The 13,738-nt window shown below is 34.2% G+C and overlaps 1 protein-coding gene across 3 annotated transcripts; it reads left to right on the forward strand.

The window, feature by feature from the left end:
• The first annotated feature begins 5,194 nt into the window (after positions 1-5,194).
• On the forward strand, positions 5,195-12,998 carry LOC118052275 (pumilio homolog 1). Of its 3 annotated transcripts, none has more exons than XM_035063194.2 (9): positions 5,197-6,304; positions 7,723-9,113; positions 9,226-9,367; positions 9,537-9,644; positions 9,960-10,172; positions 10,285-10,395; positions 11,158-11,352; positions 11,696-11,870; positions 12,541-12,998. In XM_035063194.2, the coding sequence occupies exons 1-9, from the start codon at positions 5,699-5,701 to the stop codon at positions 12,582-12,584; spliced, it is 2,985 nt and encodes a 994-aa protein (XP_034919085.1). In that variant the 5' UTR covers positions 5,197-5,698; the 3' UTR covers positions 12,585-12,998. The 3 variants fall into 3 exon arrangements, 2 of the variants coding, with proteins under 2 accessions (XP_034919085.1, XP_073266878.1); XM_073410777.1 differs by having other exon boundaries at positions 6,167-6,304; positions 7,527-9,113; XR_012170468.1 differs by lacking the exons at positions 11,696-11,870; positions 12,541-12,998 and adding an exon at positions 10,559-10,641 and having other exon boundaries at positions 5,195-6,304; positions 11,158-11,298.
• Positions 12,999-13,738: the final 740 nt, after the last annotated feature.

Consider the following 13,738-nt stretch of genomic DNA (forward strand, 5'->3'; position numbering starts at 1 on the left):
AAATTCGGTCCCTTTCTTCAGTAAATTAGATTTTTATCCTTAAAAATAAAAACAGTTAAAATTCTGACTCATCTACAATTGTTTCTCGAATTTAGCCCTTACAAATAAAAATTTATAATTCCACCCCAACTGACAGGTCACGTGATCCTCATAATCTATAATTTTACTATCTGAACTCCTCACATGCCTGCAAAATCATTTTTATCCATTACCCGATGGAGCAAAGGCTGACGTAACCACCAAAAACAAATGCTAGCGGATTGCGCGGTACATGGACGCTTTTGTCGTTCAAGGTTATAAAAATATCAAAGGCATATCGATGAGTCCCTTTGTTTGGGTGGGCTGCGTTCCACTGTAAAATGTAAAGAGCCTCCTTGCATTTTTATCGTGAAGATATAGCCAATAATAATCGCATGTCAAGTCAAGATACAGGCGATTATAATGGTCAAGTATAGCTCTACTGATAAGTTTTAAGTTTGATTTTTCAAAATTATCAATTTAAATTTTATAAATTTTAAAATAATTTATTATTAATTTTAAAATTAATAGAATTAATCAAAATATACAAAAACTACCAAACATCCATGTTAACAATATATAAAAAAGATAGAGGCGATTACTAACACCCATCTTGGTCCTTTTAATGCTTGAAAAAAGTTATTCTGGTCTTCATATTTAATGTTTTCTACAAATAAGTCCTCGCTCTGAAAGTTTTGGATTTGTCCATTGAAGGTTCGATCCATTGTCATTCCTGTTGACAAGTTTCGGATCTTTAATATTGAACTTAATACTTTAAATTAAATTACCAATCTTCTTATTGTTATTTGAACTCAGTGAGTAAGAATAAATTTATCGGAATGCATTCGATCCTTTAAAAACAGAGTTTGTTTCTATGCAGTGATTTCAAACCTGGATCAAGCAGTCATTTTGTGCTGGTATCTTCTTGAATTTAAAATCAAAGAAAGAGGATAGAAAGAAGCGGGGTTTCAAGTTTCAACAGACGATGACTCTTTAAAGAGTAGCATCCTCCCGCTAGCATTGATTATTCGATTGAAATTCATGTGAAGTATTGCCAGTGAGAATTTATGAACAGATAAAGATACGTGCACGGAGTCTATTGGCGGACGATGAAACACGTATTTCTCCCCGAGCAGACAGTGCTTGTAACGTCAACTCACTTTTTTTTCCCATCATATGGTAAGCATCTTTCAACGACGAGGGGCCTGTCTGGCCATGTAAATTGAACGTTTTTTTTTTATCCAGCTTTCTAGAATAGGAGCGTTTGATTGCAAATCTGTTTTTCAGAGAAAGCACGCATGTCACTCGCAGAGAACAGGTAAAACATTATCGATTATTATTTATATACTTATATAAAAACTTGGGGGGAAACACTGTTGAACAGTGAGCCGCGCTAATTTTTTTATTTTTAATTTGATATGTTTATATTAGATTAGTTTGAGATTGATTTTTATAATTGATTTTGATTGATTTGATACAAAATTTTTATAGTGTCAAGAAATAAATATGTAGCTCGGTTAATATTTGATTTGGCAGAATCTAAGTCAATTTTACTTTTTTTTTTTCAATTGAACCCTTTCAAATTATTTTTTTTGGTATTTGATTTTTTTTGGTTACTTGTTTTTTTTTTCTTTTCATTTTGGTTGTTTTATAGTAGTTTTGATCCAGAGTTGAATTTGATAATTTATTTTAGTTGGCTTGACGTGAGATTTTTGTGATATTTAAAGTTTTGGTGTCCCCCCCCCATTGAATTTTTTTATGGTCAATTTAATAAGTTACTAGTAAGATTTGTAATATAAAAATAAAATTCAAAGAAAAAGTATTGGGATGAAAAAAACAAATGAAACCACATGTTAAATCTAAAAATATCACAAAAAATAATATTGGTTTAAAAAATTATTTTGTTGATTTTCTAGTTCACATCACATGCTCATGGAGAAGAGGGGATCTTGCTGGAAAAAAAAACAAATAAAAGAAGGAGTTATTTCAGCAATTAAAACGAATAATTTCAAAGTTTATAGTCTATATTTATTATAATTTTTTTTAGGAACGTATTTATAAAAATATTAAATTTTTTTAAAATTATTTGTTTTAGTATTTTTTTTGATATATTGGTATCAAAAATATTTTTTAAAAAATATAAAAAAATTATCCTAATATATTTTAAATAAAAAAATTTTAAACTGTATTCACCGTCACAATCCCAATTTTCTATAAAAACTATAATAAGAACGCACATTTCCTACGGTTTTTCTTTTCTGTTTTTTTTGGTAATTCGGGGTGTTCTAATTATCTTACGCGCACCATGACTAATTCTTGGACCTACTGAACATCTTGCAAGTTCAGTAGACAGGTAAGACACCGCGAGGATAGCAGGCTAGTGCACAAAAATGATCGAACTTGAGATAGTTGTAAGGCAAACCTTGTAATTGATCACTAAAATAGACCCTCAAATGCTTTTCTACAGTTTATCTTAATCAGCCAAGTTAGTGATTTATTTTTAAGAATTATCTAACTGCAAGCGAAAAGGCTATGCGCGCGCGAGCGCATATATATATATATATATTGTTTTGCTAGTAAACAAATTTTCTAAAAAATAAAAATCTTCGTGTGGCCATCACGGGCATTTCAACGTGACAAGTTCCGGTGATAAAAAAGGATTTTAGGAACATGCACGGGCACTAGTAATGTGCGACGGGACCCACCAGTTGCACTCAAGCATCGTATAGACAAATGCCGCGTGCCACCTGTGCATTAGCGACGCGCCACATAGGTGGATATCGGTGCTGTTTACTTGTTTTAGTACTTCTATTCCAGACGATGATGACCTGACCTGAGCTAGTATCATGGTGTTTTTAAATTGCTTTAAAAATACAAATTTTTTTTTGGATTTTTTTATTTGACATCTAGTGTCCCTGGGTCCCCACAACCATTTCTAGTTTGACAATTCTGGATTTTTTGGGTCAAATCACGCAAAAGTCCATCCTGTCCTTATTTTGTAGAAAAAGATTCGGTGACTCGCGAGAATTAGTTGGACAAGCCATCAAGATAGTGGGCTTGAGCCCGATACCTCCACGTCTTTGATCAAGTTTTTATTACAGATGTCATTCCTCAATCATTCTATTATTATTGACCATTTTCTTTTTATAATTGCTTTAATCCAATGTATCAAAACATGCCCAAGTATGTTCTAGATAACGATTTTTCTTGATATAAAATCATAATAAAATTTTATCCATTTCACTTGTTTTTGTAGTAAAAAAAAGGTGAGAGAAATTCACTACAATTAATTATAATAAAAAGAGATTAGTATTTTATTATAACATGGGATATTATTTATTATGAGTGAATTTACTATAAATTACATTGTACTATACTATTAATACATTGTCGCATGCTAAAATTTATCACGAAGGGAAAATTGGGCTTATTTTTCCGCAGCCTAAACAAAAGCATTTAACATCAAATTCAATCTGGACACAATTTTTTACCAGTTGTGCAGCCTTAATTACATTCAATATTAGAGGTTTGAGGTTAAAAAAAAAGCCACATGAAAAAATATTAAATTGATAAATAATTTTGATATCTTATTTTTAAAAAATAAAAATATATTTTTTAATATTTTAATATAGTTTAAAATAAAAAATATTTTTTAAAAATATCACTGGTAAAAAAAAAAAAAAAACTCACATGAAAACAATACACTTTGTAAAACCAGAGTGCTTCGCCCACGTTCTATATTATTTCTTCCATCAATTGATTAAAGGTCTGTACACCAACATGGGATTATCAACCAAAGTATATTGTTTTTAGCTACACTTAAGATTCCGTTTGCTACATGGCTGGCCGTGTTTCAAAGAAAAAAAAATGTTTTAAATTATTTTTTAAAATCATCTTGTTGTAATTGTATACAAAATAAATCCTATAAAATTAAAAAAATATTATTTTAATATATTTATAAACAAATAATACTTTAAAAAATAAATATTATCACAATACTATATATTAATACGTGCGTGAACATTTGCCTTGTGATAATTAAAGAAAAACGGAGACATTAATAATTCTGAGAACAGGCAAAAGTTCAAAACAATGAAACCATGCATTATCTGTAGAGCATACTCAGTATAATTTTTTTTTTCAATTTTGGTAAAGCCATGTAGGAAATGACTGTTATTTTCCACGCCCGTGGGCTAGACAAGAATTCTTGTAAACTTAAAAAAATAATTCATGGATTGTAAAACAAATTCAACATTATCTTTAAATTCAGAACACTGATTTAAATTTTAAAACCCTCAAATCATTTTAAATTTTAAATTAAATTATATAAAAAATATTTTGATATAATATTATCAATATGGCAAATCCAGAAAAAAACTCAAAGGATAAAAAAGGGTTAGGTTTACTCTGATAAACATGTGAAACTTGCAATTTAGGTTATAAATTTTACTAGGTTGAATTATTTTTATTTTATTATACGATAAAAAATATTAAAACTAATTTAGAATCAAATTAATATTGAAAAATACAGTTCAATAAAAACACAATATAAAATAATAAAATTTAAAAATTTAAAAAGAAAAAAAAAAACCAATAAAAATAAGTTGAGATGCGCGAGCCTAAGTGATAAATACGGTGGACGTTGCAGTGTTTACAAGTATGGTAGCAATTATTTTTTAAAATATTTTTCGTTTTAAAATATATTAAAATAATATATATATTTTTAAAAATTATTTATGACACTAGTACATTAAAACAATTTTAAAACATAAAAAAATTAATTTAAAGTAAATAAAAAAATAAAAAAATTTTGTTTTATTTTTAAAATACTAAAACAAACTCATCATTTACCATATAAAACCCGGCGTGTTTCAAATCCGCAACCTTGATCGAGATACATGTGATAACCACCCGAGTTAAAGAGATAAAAATGTTATAAAACGACTAAAAAAAATATCAACCGGGTCATTGCTCATCCGAACCGTTAAACTAATCCCACGCCATGTTTTGCTAATTCGAACAGATAGCTGGGACTGGGAGCCTTTAGCACCTAAGATAGAGGGGGAAAAAAGGGTTAGGACTTAGGAGCCCAGTACGACCTTATCAACATTAGAAAACAAACGTGACTTTTATTGTTGTTATTACCAAACAAACTCAAGATACCGGTCAGAAATATAAAAAGAAAAAACAAAAATCAGTAATCGGGCATAAAATCATCTGATATAAAACCCTAAAAAAGACTCTCATTGTAAGAACAAATCTTGGAAGAATCCATCCTTGCCTTTAATTGACAAATCCAATGGTTTAGATCTGTCCACCGTTAGTGCTTATCACCCACCCTTTTCTTCACTTCACTCTACTCTCTCCCTCTCTCTCCAAAAAAAGAAAAAGAGACATGGCTGAAGCCACCGTCTTCATTGACCACCTGCCACTCTCACTCTGATCTCGGTATTTATAACCAAAAGTTCCAATCTTTACCTCAAATCCACACTCTAACACGAAATCAGAACTTGGGTTTTCGTTTATCTTTTTCTGTAAGTTTTAATTTTGAGGTCACATGGGTTCTTGGTTTTGATCAACAAAACCTACTTATCTGAGCCTAACCAACCAAACTGAGTTTTGTTTTATCACTTTTTAGCTAAAATTGAATTCCAAGTTTTAATTCTTACACTTGTACCTAATGATCACTGACACATATTCAAAGGTTTTGCCTGATATCTCAAAGCGATCAATGCTGCAAAACGAGGATTTGAGCAAGCTAATTAGAGAGCAAAGGTTGCAACAAGAGGCAACAAGTGAAATAGAGAAAGAACTCAATATTTATCGAAGTGGTTCAGCCCCGCCTACAGTAGAAGGTTCTTTAAGTTCTATTGGAGGCTTGTTTGATGGTACAGGGATTCCTGGTATCAAAAATAGCAATACAGGTGGTTTTTTGAGTGAAGAGGTGCTAAGGTCTGACCCAGCTTATGTTAATTATTATTATTCGAATGTGAACTTGAATCCAAGATTGCCTCCTCCATTATTGTCAAAGGAGGACTGGAGATTTGCACAGCGATTACATGGAAGTGGTGGTGGTTCTAATTCTGTGGTTGGGGATAGAAGGAGGGGAAGTAGAGGCGGCGAAAATGAAGGGCATAGGTCACTTTTTGCAGTGCAGCCAGGGTTTGGAGGAGGAACGGAGGAGAATGGGAATGAAAATGGAGTGGAGTGGGGAGGAGATGGGCTTATTGGGTTGCCGGGATTGGGTCTGGGAAGTAGGCAAAAGAGCATTGCAGAGATCATTCAGGTAAAGCCTGAAAACTTTTTTTTTTTTTTTTGGTTTCGGTTTGTGTTGGTATTTGGAAGATTGATTGTTGGTACTGTACTTTCCCATTTTCTGATAAAGATGTTATGCTGTATTTGGTGCAGTAGTTTTGACGCCATCATTCTTTTTATGTGGATCTTTGTTGCCTAAAGTCAACTCATTAGAGCAATTCAAATTCTTTGTTTGCTAATCCAACCACCTTATGCTTTTTTGTCTCTTTTTATTGTATCTGTATAACTATTGATGATATGAAAACTCCAATTCTTCTTATAACTAGTTGACATGATTATACAATACCGATCTTTTTAGGTGTTTATACATGTTTGTATGCGGCTCACTGGTATACAACGTTCTTCATATTTTTAATTTCCAGTTTGTATGTTATTTTCCTTGTGAGAATTTATTGCAAGACTAGAACAATCTCTGAAGTCTTATTCCCAAGCTAGTTGGATTCAAATACATGGATCTCTATTCTTCATTCCGTTTTGTTAAATCCAATTTTTTTTTGATAAGGTATTGCGAATTTTTTATGCTTAATCCTCTTTTACCACTTCGGCCAAGTATCATTTTTTTTTTTGGTAAGAGTTAATTCATCTAATTTTCTGTTTTTTAATGCTCATTTGTTTCTTCTCAATGGCAGCTGTGGCTCTTCCCAGCTTGGCTCCTCTTGCTTTGTTTCTTTGACAACTACATATTGCTTTTTAAAAGATGCGCCTGTCATTATCTTTGGAAAGAAGAACATGTTGTGCTGTTAATGATATTATTTTTTTAATGGCAATCTTCCGATGTGTTGAGAAGTGAGTTGCGGCATTGGAGAGGGACAGAGGTCTCTCCCCATGATAACCTGTCTATTTCCAGAAAGGGAAAGTTAGGGTAATCTAGTTTGATGTTGTTCTGAGAATGAGAACCTGTTATTTGATCCTGGTGCTTCTTTTATTTGTTTTATATTTCTAATTGTTTGCTTTGAGATCACTTGTAGTGCTGAAAATACATGTATCTAGATCAGACGTGTTCACTATTCTCTTTTGTAGCTCCTATGTATGTTGCATGAATCATGCACAAATGTCTTTATGCAAGCATTTGTTATTGTATGTTCAAGCATACATGATTTCTATGGCAAGCCTAACAAAACAGAAGGCTTCATTGCTGCAAAATATCTATAGTCGACCACCAGATTCTTCCCTGATTTTTTTGATTTGTGCAGATATTTGATGCAATCTGCAGATGATGGTTTTTGGCGATTGACTCATTTTAAGCAAACTAATCTCTTTTTGGAGGAGCTTCTCCCTTTTCCATTCCTGTTATTCTTGATTTATTGTATTTGCTCAAAATTTTACCGAAAATCTTGTCTTTCACTTGCTTTTTTGATGATAGATTAATTGTTTAATTTTGCAATACAGAACGATATGGGTCATGCAAACCCCATCTCAAGGCACCCTTCACGTCCTGCTAGCCGCAATGCATTCGATGATGATATGGAAACTTCTGAAGCTCAGTTTAGTCAGCTGCATGGTGATTTGGCATCCCTTGATGCTCTACGCTCCAGTTCAAACAAACAGGGCATGTCTGCAGTTCAAAACATTGGTGCATCAGCTTCTCATACCTATGCTTCTGCTTTAGGTGCCACCTTGTCTCGAAGCACCACACCTGACCCTCAGCTTGTAGCGAGGGCTCCTAGCCCTCGCATTCCACCCATTGGAGGAGGTAGGACCAATTCCATGGATAAAAGAGATGTGAGTGTTTCACACTCATTTAACGGCATCTCAACAAGCTTCAATGATTCTGAGCTCGTAGCTGCATTGTCTGGGTTGAAGATGTCAACAAATGGTTTAGTTGATGAAGAGAACCACTCGCAGTCACGAACCCAACATGAAATTGATGATCGCCACAACCTGTTCAATTTGCAAGGTGATCAAAACTATGTCAAGAAACAATCATATTTAAACAAGTCATCTGCTAGCTCAAACCTTAAATTATCCTCAACTCTGACTCTGAGTGGTCGAGGAGGCTCTCCTTCTAATCACCAGAATGCGGATAACATGAATTCCCCATATGCTAACTATGGCTTCAGTGGGTATCCTGTGAATCCTTCATCGCCATCCATGATAGGAAGTGCTCTTGCAAATGGGAGTCTGCCACCTTTGTTTGGAAATGCTGCTGCTGCTGCAATGGCTGGAAGTGGGTTGGATTCTCAAGCACTAGGTGCAATAAGGCCGAACTTAATGGCTTCCACAGCAGAATTGCAAAATCTTAGTAGATTTGGGAATCAAACTGCAGGTGTGCCTCTTGTGGACCCATTATATCTTCAGTACTTGAGATCAGATGAGTATGCAGCTGCCCAGCTTGCAGCTCTCAATGACCCCATGCTGGACAGGGAGTATGTTGGTAATGCATACGATCTCATCCAAAAGCTTCAATTAGAGACATTGCTGTCCTCTCAAAAGTCACAGTATGGTGTTCCATACCTTGGCAAATCTGGTAGCTTGAACCATAATTACTATGGAAACACAGGATTTGGTCTTGGCATGTCCTATTCTGGAAGCCCATTAGGGGGGCCCGTTCTTCCAAATTTGCTTGCTGGATCTGGTGGTCCTGTGAGGCACAGTGAACGGAATATTCGTTTTTCTCCTGGGATGAGGAATCTGTCTGGGGGTGTCATGGGATCATGGCATTCAGAAGCTGGTAGTAACCTGGATGAAAGTTTTCCTTCCTCTTTACTGGATGAGTTCAAAAGCAATAAAACTAAATGTTTTGAACTGTCAGAAATTGCTGGTCATGTTGTTGAGTTCAGGTATATATAGCAACCTGATTGAACTTTTCTATCTTTGTAGTTTAGGCCTCCGGAATTTACTTATTTATTTGCACAACTTCAATGTATTTATTTGCACAACTTCAATGCACAGCGCTGATCAGTATGGGAGCCGATTCATTCAACAGAAGCTTGAGACTGCCACGGCAGAAGAGAATAACATGGTTTTTGATGAAATTATGCCCCAAGCCCTTTCACTAATGACTGATGTTTTTGGTAATTATGTGATTCAGAAGGTATTTTCCCTTCCCAAAACTTGATTTCTTATGCTGTGCTTGGCATGCCTTTGTTACTACCATGTCCTTTTATGCTCATCATGTGCTGAAGTCTCATCACATTCCCTCACCTACATCTAAGAAGGAAAAAAAATGAGTTACGTATAGAAATTTTCCTTTCTGTCTTCAGTTTTTTGAGCATGGATCTGCATCCCAAATAAGAGAACTGGCTGATCAGCTAACTGGCCATGTGCTGACCCTTAGCCTTCAAATGTATGGCTGTCGTGTTATCCAAAAGGTACACTTCAATTACCTTGCTTATGGAACCTGTACTATTTGTGAAGGCATCTTAAATATTCTTTAGATAGGTTATCTTCTTTCACATCACTTCTATAATCTGCAGTGATGCCTTGTGCTTGCATAATTCTGTCTGTTTAGTATTTGCCATAAGCTAAGTTGAAGACATGACCAAATCACTTTTCTTCTTATCTTACCGAAGCCCTTTTTTATCTATTACTTGTGCACTGATGTTTGATTAAATATAGAATGATGTGTCTGACTTTGCTTAAAACCTAACTTCTTGGGTTTGATGCTCTATGATCTTAATAACAAGGCTATAGAAGTGGTTGAACTGGACCAGCAGACTAAAATGGTTACAGAGCTTGATGGTCATATCTTGCGATGTGTACGTGATCAGAATGGAAACCATGTCATTCAGAAGTGTATTGAATGTGTACCTGAAGATGCCATACAGTTTATTGTTTCTACATTTTATGATCAAGTTGTGACGCTGTCCACTCATCCATATGGGTGCCGTGTGATACAGGTATGTAAACTCTGTTTTTACTTGCTATGAATGTCTTTTTATGCTTGTTTATTGTGAATATATTTTAGAGGTCGAACTGTTGTTTTACATAGTTATGAATTTTATGTGACAGAGAGTGCTGGAGCACTGCCATGACACCAAAACCCAGCGGATAATGATGGATGAGATTTTGCAATCTGTTTGCATGTTGGCACAAGACCAATATGGAAATTATGTCGTTCAGGTTTGTTCATAAATGAATGCTTTTTAAAGTACATTAATTAAGCATGGATACCGATCTAGGGATAGTGTGTGGGGGCATGTGTGTAATTTTCATGTTCTGAACATGCTTGGCAAGCATCTGCCATGTGTCAAAGAAGTGCTGATATCTGACATATTGGGTACAGCCCCAGCTCCCAGGTTGAAGCATCACTGCTTTATGGCATTTTCTGCTGGCTGAGATGTCTGATTTCAAGCTGGCAGTAGTCTGGTACCCACCCTTAATTATACAATTGAGCAATGCTAGATAACTTGTGTATAGTTCCATGAAAGAACATTATGTTTGATCTCTTCACCATTGTGGACTCAAGTTTGTTCAGTTGACAAGAAAACATCTAGTCGTCGTATTTTTTGTGGAAACTTACCCTGTTGTACCTGTTAAATGAACATAATGGACAAACCCTCTTATACCTGCCTAAATTTGTGGGATTTCTAATCAATAACATCACCTGTGAAGTTTAGCATGAAGTTCAATTGCTGCCATACCATAAGCGCCTGAAGCATTTGGCCATTATTCGCTGCTAATGTCTGTATTTCCCTTGTTACAGACATACTGATGTCCACCAACCTGTTCTGCAGATTATTATAATAACTGCAATCTCTCTCTCTCTCTCTCTCTCTCTCTCTATCTATCTATCTATCTATCTATCTATCTATCTAAATGCATATTTGGTTCCATTTTACTTTTAAACTTATCTGTCCTAGTTACTTTCAAATAATATTGCAGCATGTCCTGGAGCATGGGAAACCACATGAGCGTTCAGCAATAATAAAGAAATTAACTGGGCAGATAGTTCAAATGAGCCAGCAGAAGTTTGCCTCCAATGTAATAGAGAAATGCTTAACTTTTGGCACTCCTGCAGAACGTCAGGCCCTGGTGGATGAGATGCTTGGCACCACTGATGAGAATGAGCCTCTACAGGTTTGTGACTTGTCTGTGTACTGTACTCCCTTAATAACTAAACATGCAAAGAAGCATTTAAAGTTTCTGCTTATGTATTTGCTTATTACCATATTGCATTCTCTAACTTTGCCTTGTGTGTTTCTACTTATTCCTATTTGTCTAATTAGTAAGATTAGGTTTCGTTCTCTATATTGTAAGTTTTAATTCTATTCATAGTAGCACATTCTTCTGCTTTAGCTAATATAATATGATTCTGGTGGGACTTTATTTGGCAATTTGTTTTGAAATGGCGATCCTCATGTATCGATGTCTCTGTAGTCTTTGATTCCCTGTTTCGATTCCTGTTTCTTGTTAAATGCAGGCCATGATGAAAGATCAATTTGCAAATTATGTTGTACAGAAAGTGCTGGAAACTTGTGATGACCAGCAACTTGGACTCATACTCAATCGAATAAAAGTTCACTTAAATGCTCTGAAGAAGTATACTTATGGGAAACATATAGTTCTGCGTGTAGAGAAACTTGTTGCAGCTGGAGGTAAGCAGAGACTCCCCTTTCCTGCTTTTTTTACATGTGGTTCTCCTGTAACTGATTTTGCACTAAAGGAAAAACATCTGTAAATGCTGCAAACTTTTGGTTCATTGATTTTTTTCCCACTCATTTTGTATGCTCAGTGTTTGATGGTTGATTAAGGACATTAGTGTTTGGATGAGCATTTTGTGGTGTTCAATGAGCAAGAAGAGTGGGAAGATTAATGATGTTTCATGTCATGTTTTGTTGTTTCTGTATTCAGTGAAAACTCTATTATGTTCTGTACTTAAATCATGCAGGTAAATATTAAATTTTTGAGGTTCGCCAAAAGCAAGCTTTTCCCACACAAGTGCCTGGATTCCATAGGCATGCCGCATACACGAATTAGGAAGCTTTTGATATTAATGCATTTTCTCACACTAAATTAAAGAGAGAATGCTTTCGGAATATCTTCAAATGATCTTAGAGTTCTTCTATATCCAACTTTTCCCTTTTCTTTTTTACATGACATGAAGGGCTCACGTTATCAATTTCCTTGTCTAATATTCTATATTTCCTCTTACTGATGCTACCTGCATACAAGATTTTCAGGCTCGGAAGATTAATGTTGCATTTTATTGCATTTCTTGTGCAGAAATGACTCTAACAAGTCCTCTCTTCTTTGTTTTGTTTGCAGAGAGGAGAATTAGCTTCCTTACACTGAATCCAGCCACCGCATAGATGGCTAGCGTTGTACAGCTAACTGAGGATAGTATTGAACGCCTCTCTCTTTGTTATTTCTTTTCATATCTAGTAAGGGTTCTGTCTATTTGTTGGATAGATTGGAGCTTCATGAAAATAAGAACTATCTGTTGTACTAAAAACTGTACATGTTTAGTTTGAGGATATACCTAGAATCAGGTTAGCTGGGGCTCAGATGGTGAGCATGCCGAGTCCTTGCAGAGAAGATAAAGAGTTACTGTACAAGTTTTTAAGTATGTAAAAAGGGAGGAGGTAATTAATTTATGATCGTGACTGTACAAAAATGTTACCAGGCGGAAACAGCTTTTGTGTTTAGGAGAGTACGGAATTTTCCTGATGCATGGGATTGTTTTGTCTTTCTTATTTTAAAATATTACCCCCTCTTATCATGGATGTCTGCTTGCTTGGTACACGAATGGTTCAATAATGTCACCCGTACAACCTCTAATGAGTTTTTTACTCGTCAGAGAAAGGGTATTTTTATAGTAGGAAAATAATTTTTTAAAGGTTTTTTTTTTAAATGTATTAAAATAATATATATGTTTTTTATTTTTTAAAAAATTATATTTGAAATGAACATGTCAAAATAATTCAAAATATTAAAAAAATTAATTTAAGGTTAATTTTTTAAATTGTTTTTATGAAATCTTATTTTTTATTTCAATTTATCTTAAAGGCGCACTTTTATATCAGCATCCAAATAAATTTAAGGTGCTGACTCAAATTTGAATCTAAAAAAATCAAGAAATTGAACATGCCTCTTAAACTACCAAGTCAAAATATTCATAATTTGTATCTTTTTAAGTATTTTTTTCCTCTCATTTTAGCCTGTGGAATTCGTATAGATATGTTAATATGTCATATGAATATTTAGAAATTAAAAAGTTAGCTTATTATTAGTGTTGATTAGCTATTTAATGATTAGAAGTAAAATCAAGACCTTTTAAAATCATAGGAGAATGATGAGAAATTCCATACTCTAAAGATAGACAGTACTTGTAAATTTAGAGAACAAAATCTATTTTCTTCCTCCTTCTCTCTTAAGTGCATGGCTTGTATTTCAAACTATATAAATGTATATAACTTCAAATGGTTGAAGATGTATATTTTCTTACTTGAATTTTTGGGTTCAA

Source organism: Populus alba, chromosome 8, assembly GCF_005239225.2.
Source record: "Populus alba chromosome 8, ASM523922v2, whole genome shotgun sequence".
Classification (NCBI taxonomy): domain Eukaryota; kingdom Viridiplantae; phylum Streptophyta; class Magnoliopsida; order Malpighiales; family Salicaceae; genus Populus; species Populus alba.

Bases quoted from the DNA above. Each gene is read 5' to 3' on its own strand.
- LOC118052275 (XM_035063194.2), top strand. From the start codon at position 5,699: ATGATCACTGACACATATTCAAAGGTTTTGCCTGATATCTCAAAGCGA. The intron at 10,173-10,284 runs GTATGTAAACTC...TTTATGTGACAG, and splicing joins ATGGGTGCCGTGTGATACAG to AGAGTGCTGGAGCACTGCCA. The intron at 11,353-11,695 runs GTTTGTGACTTG...TGTTAAATGCAG, and splicing joins ATGAGAATGAGCCTCTACAG to GCCATGATGAAAGATCAATT.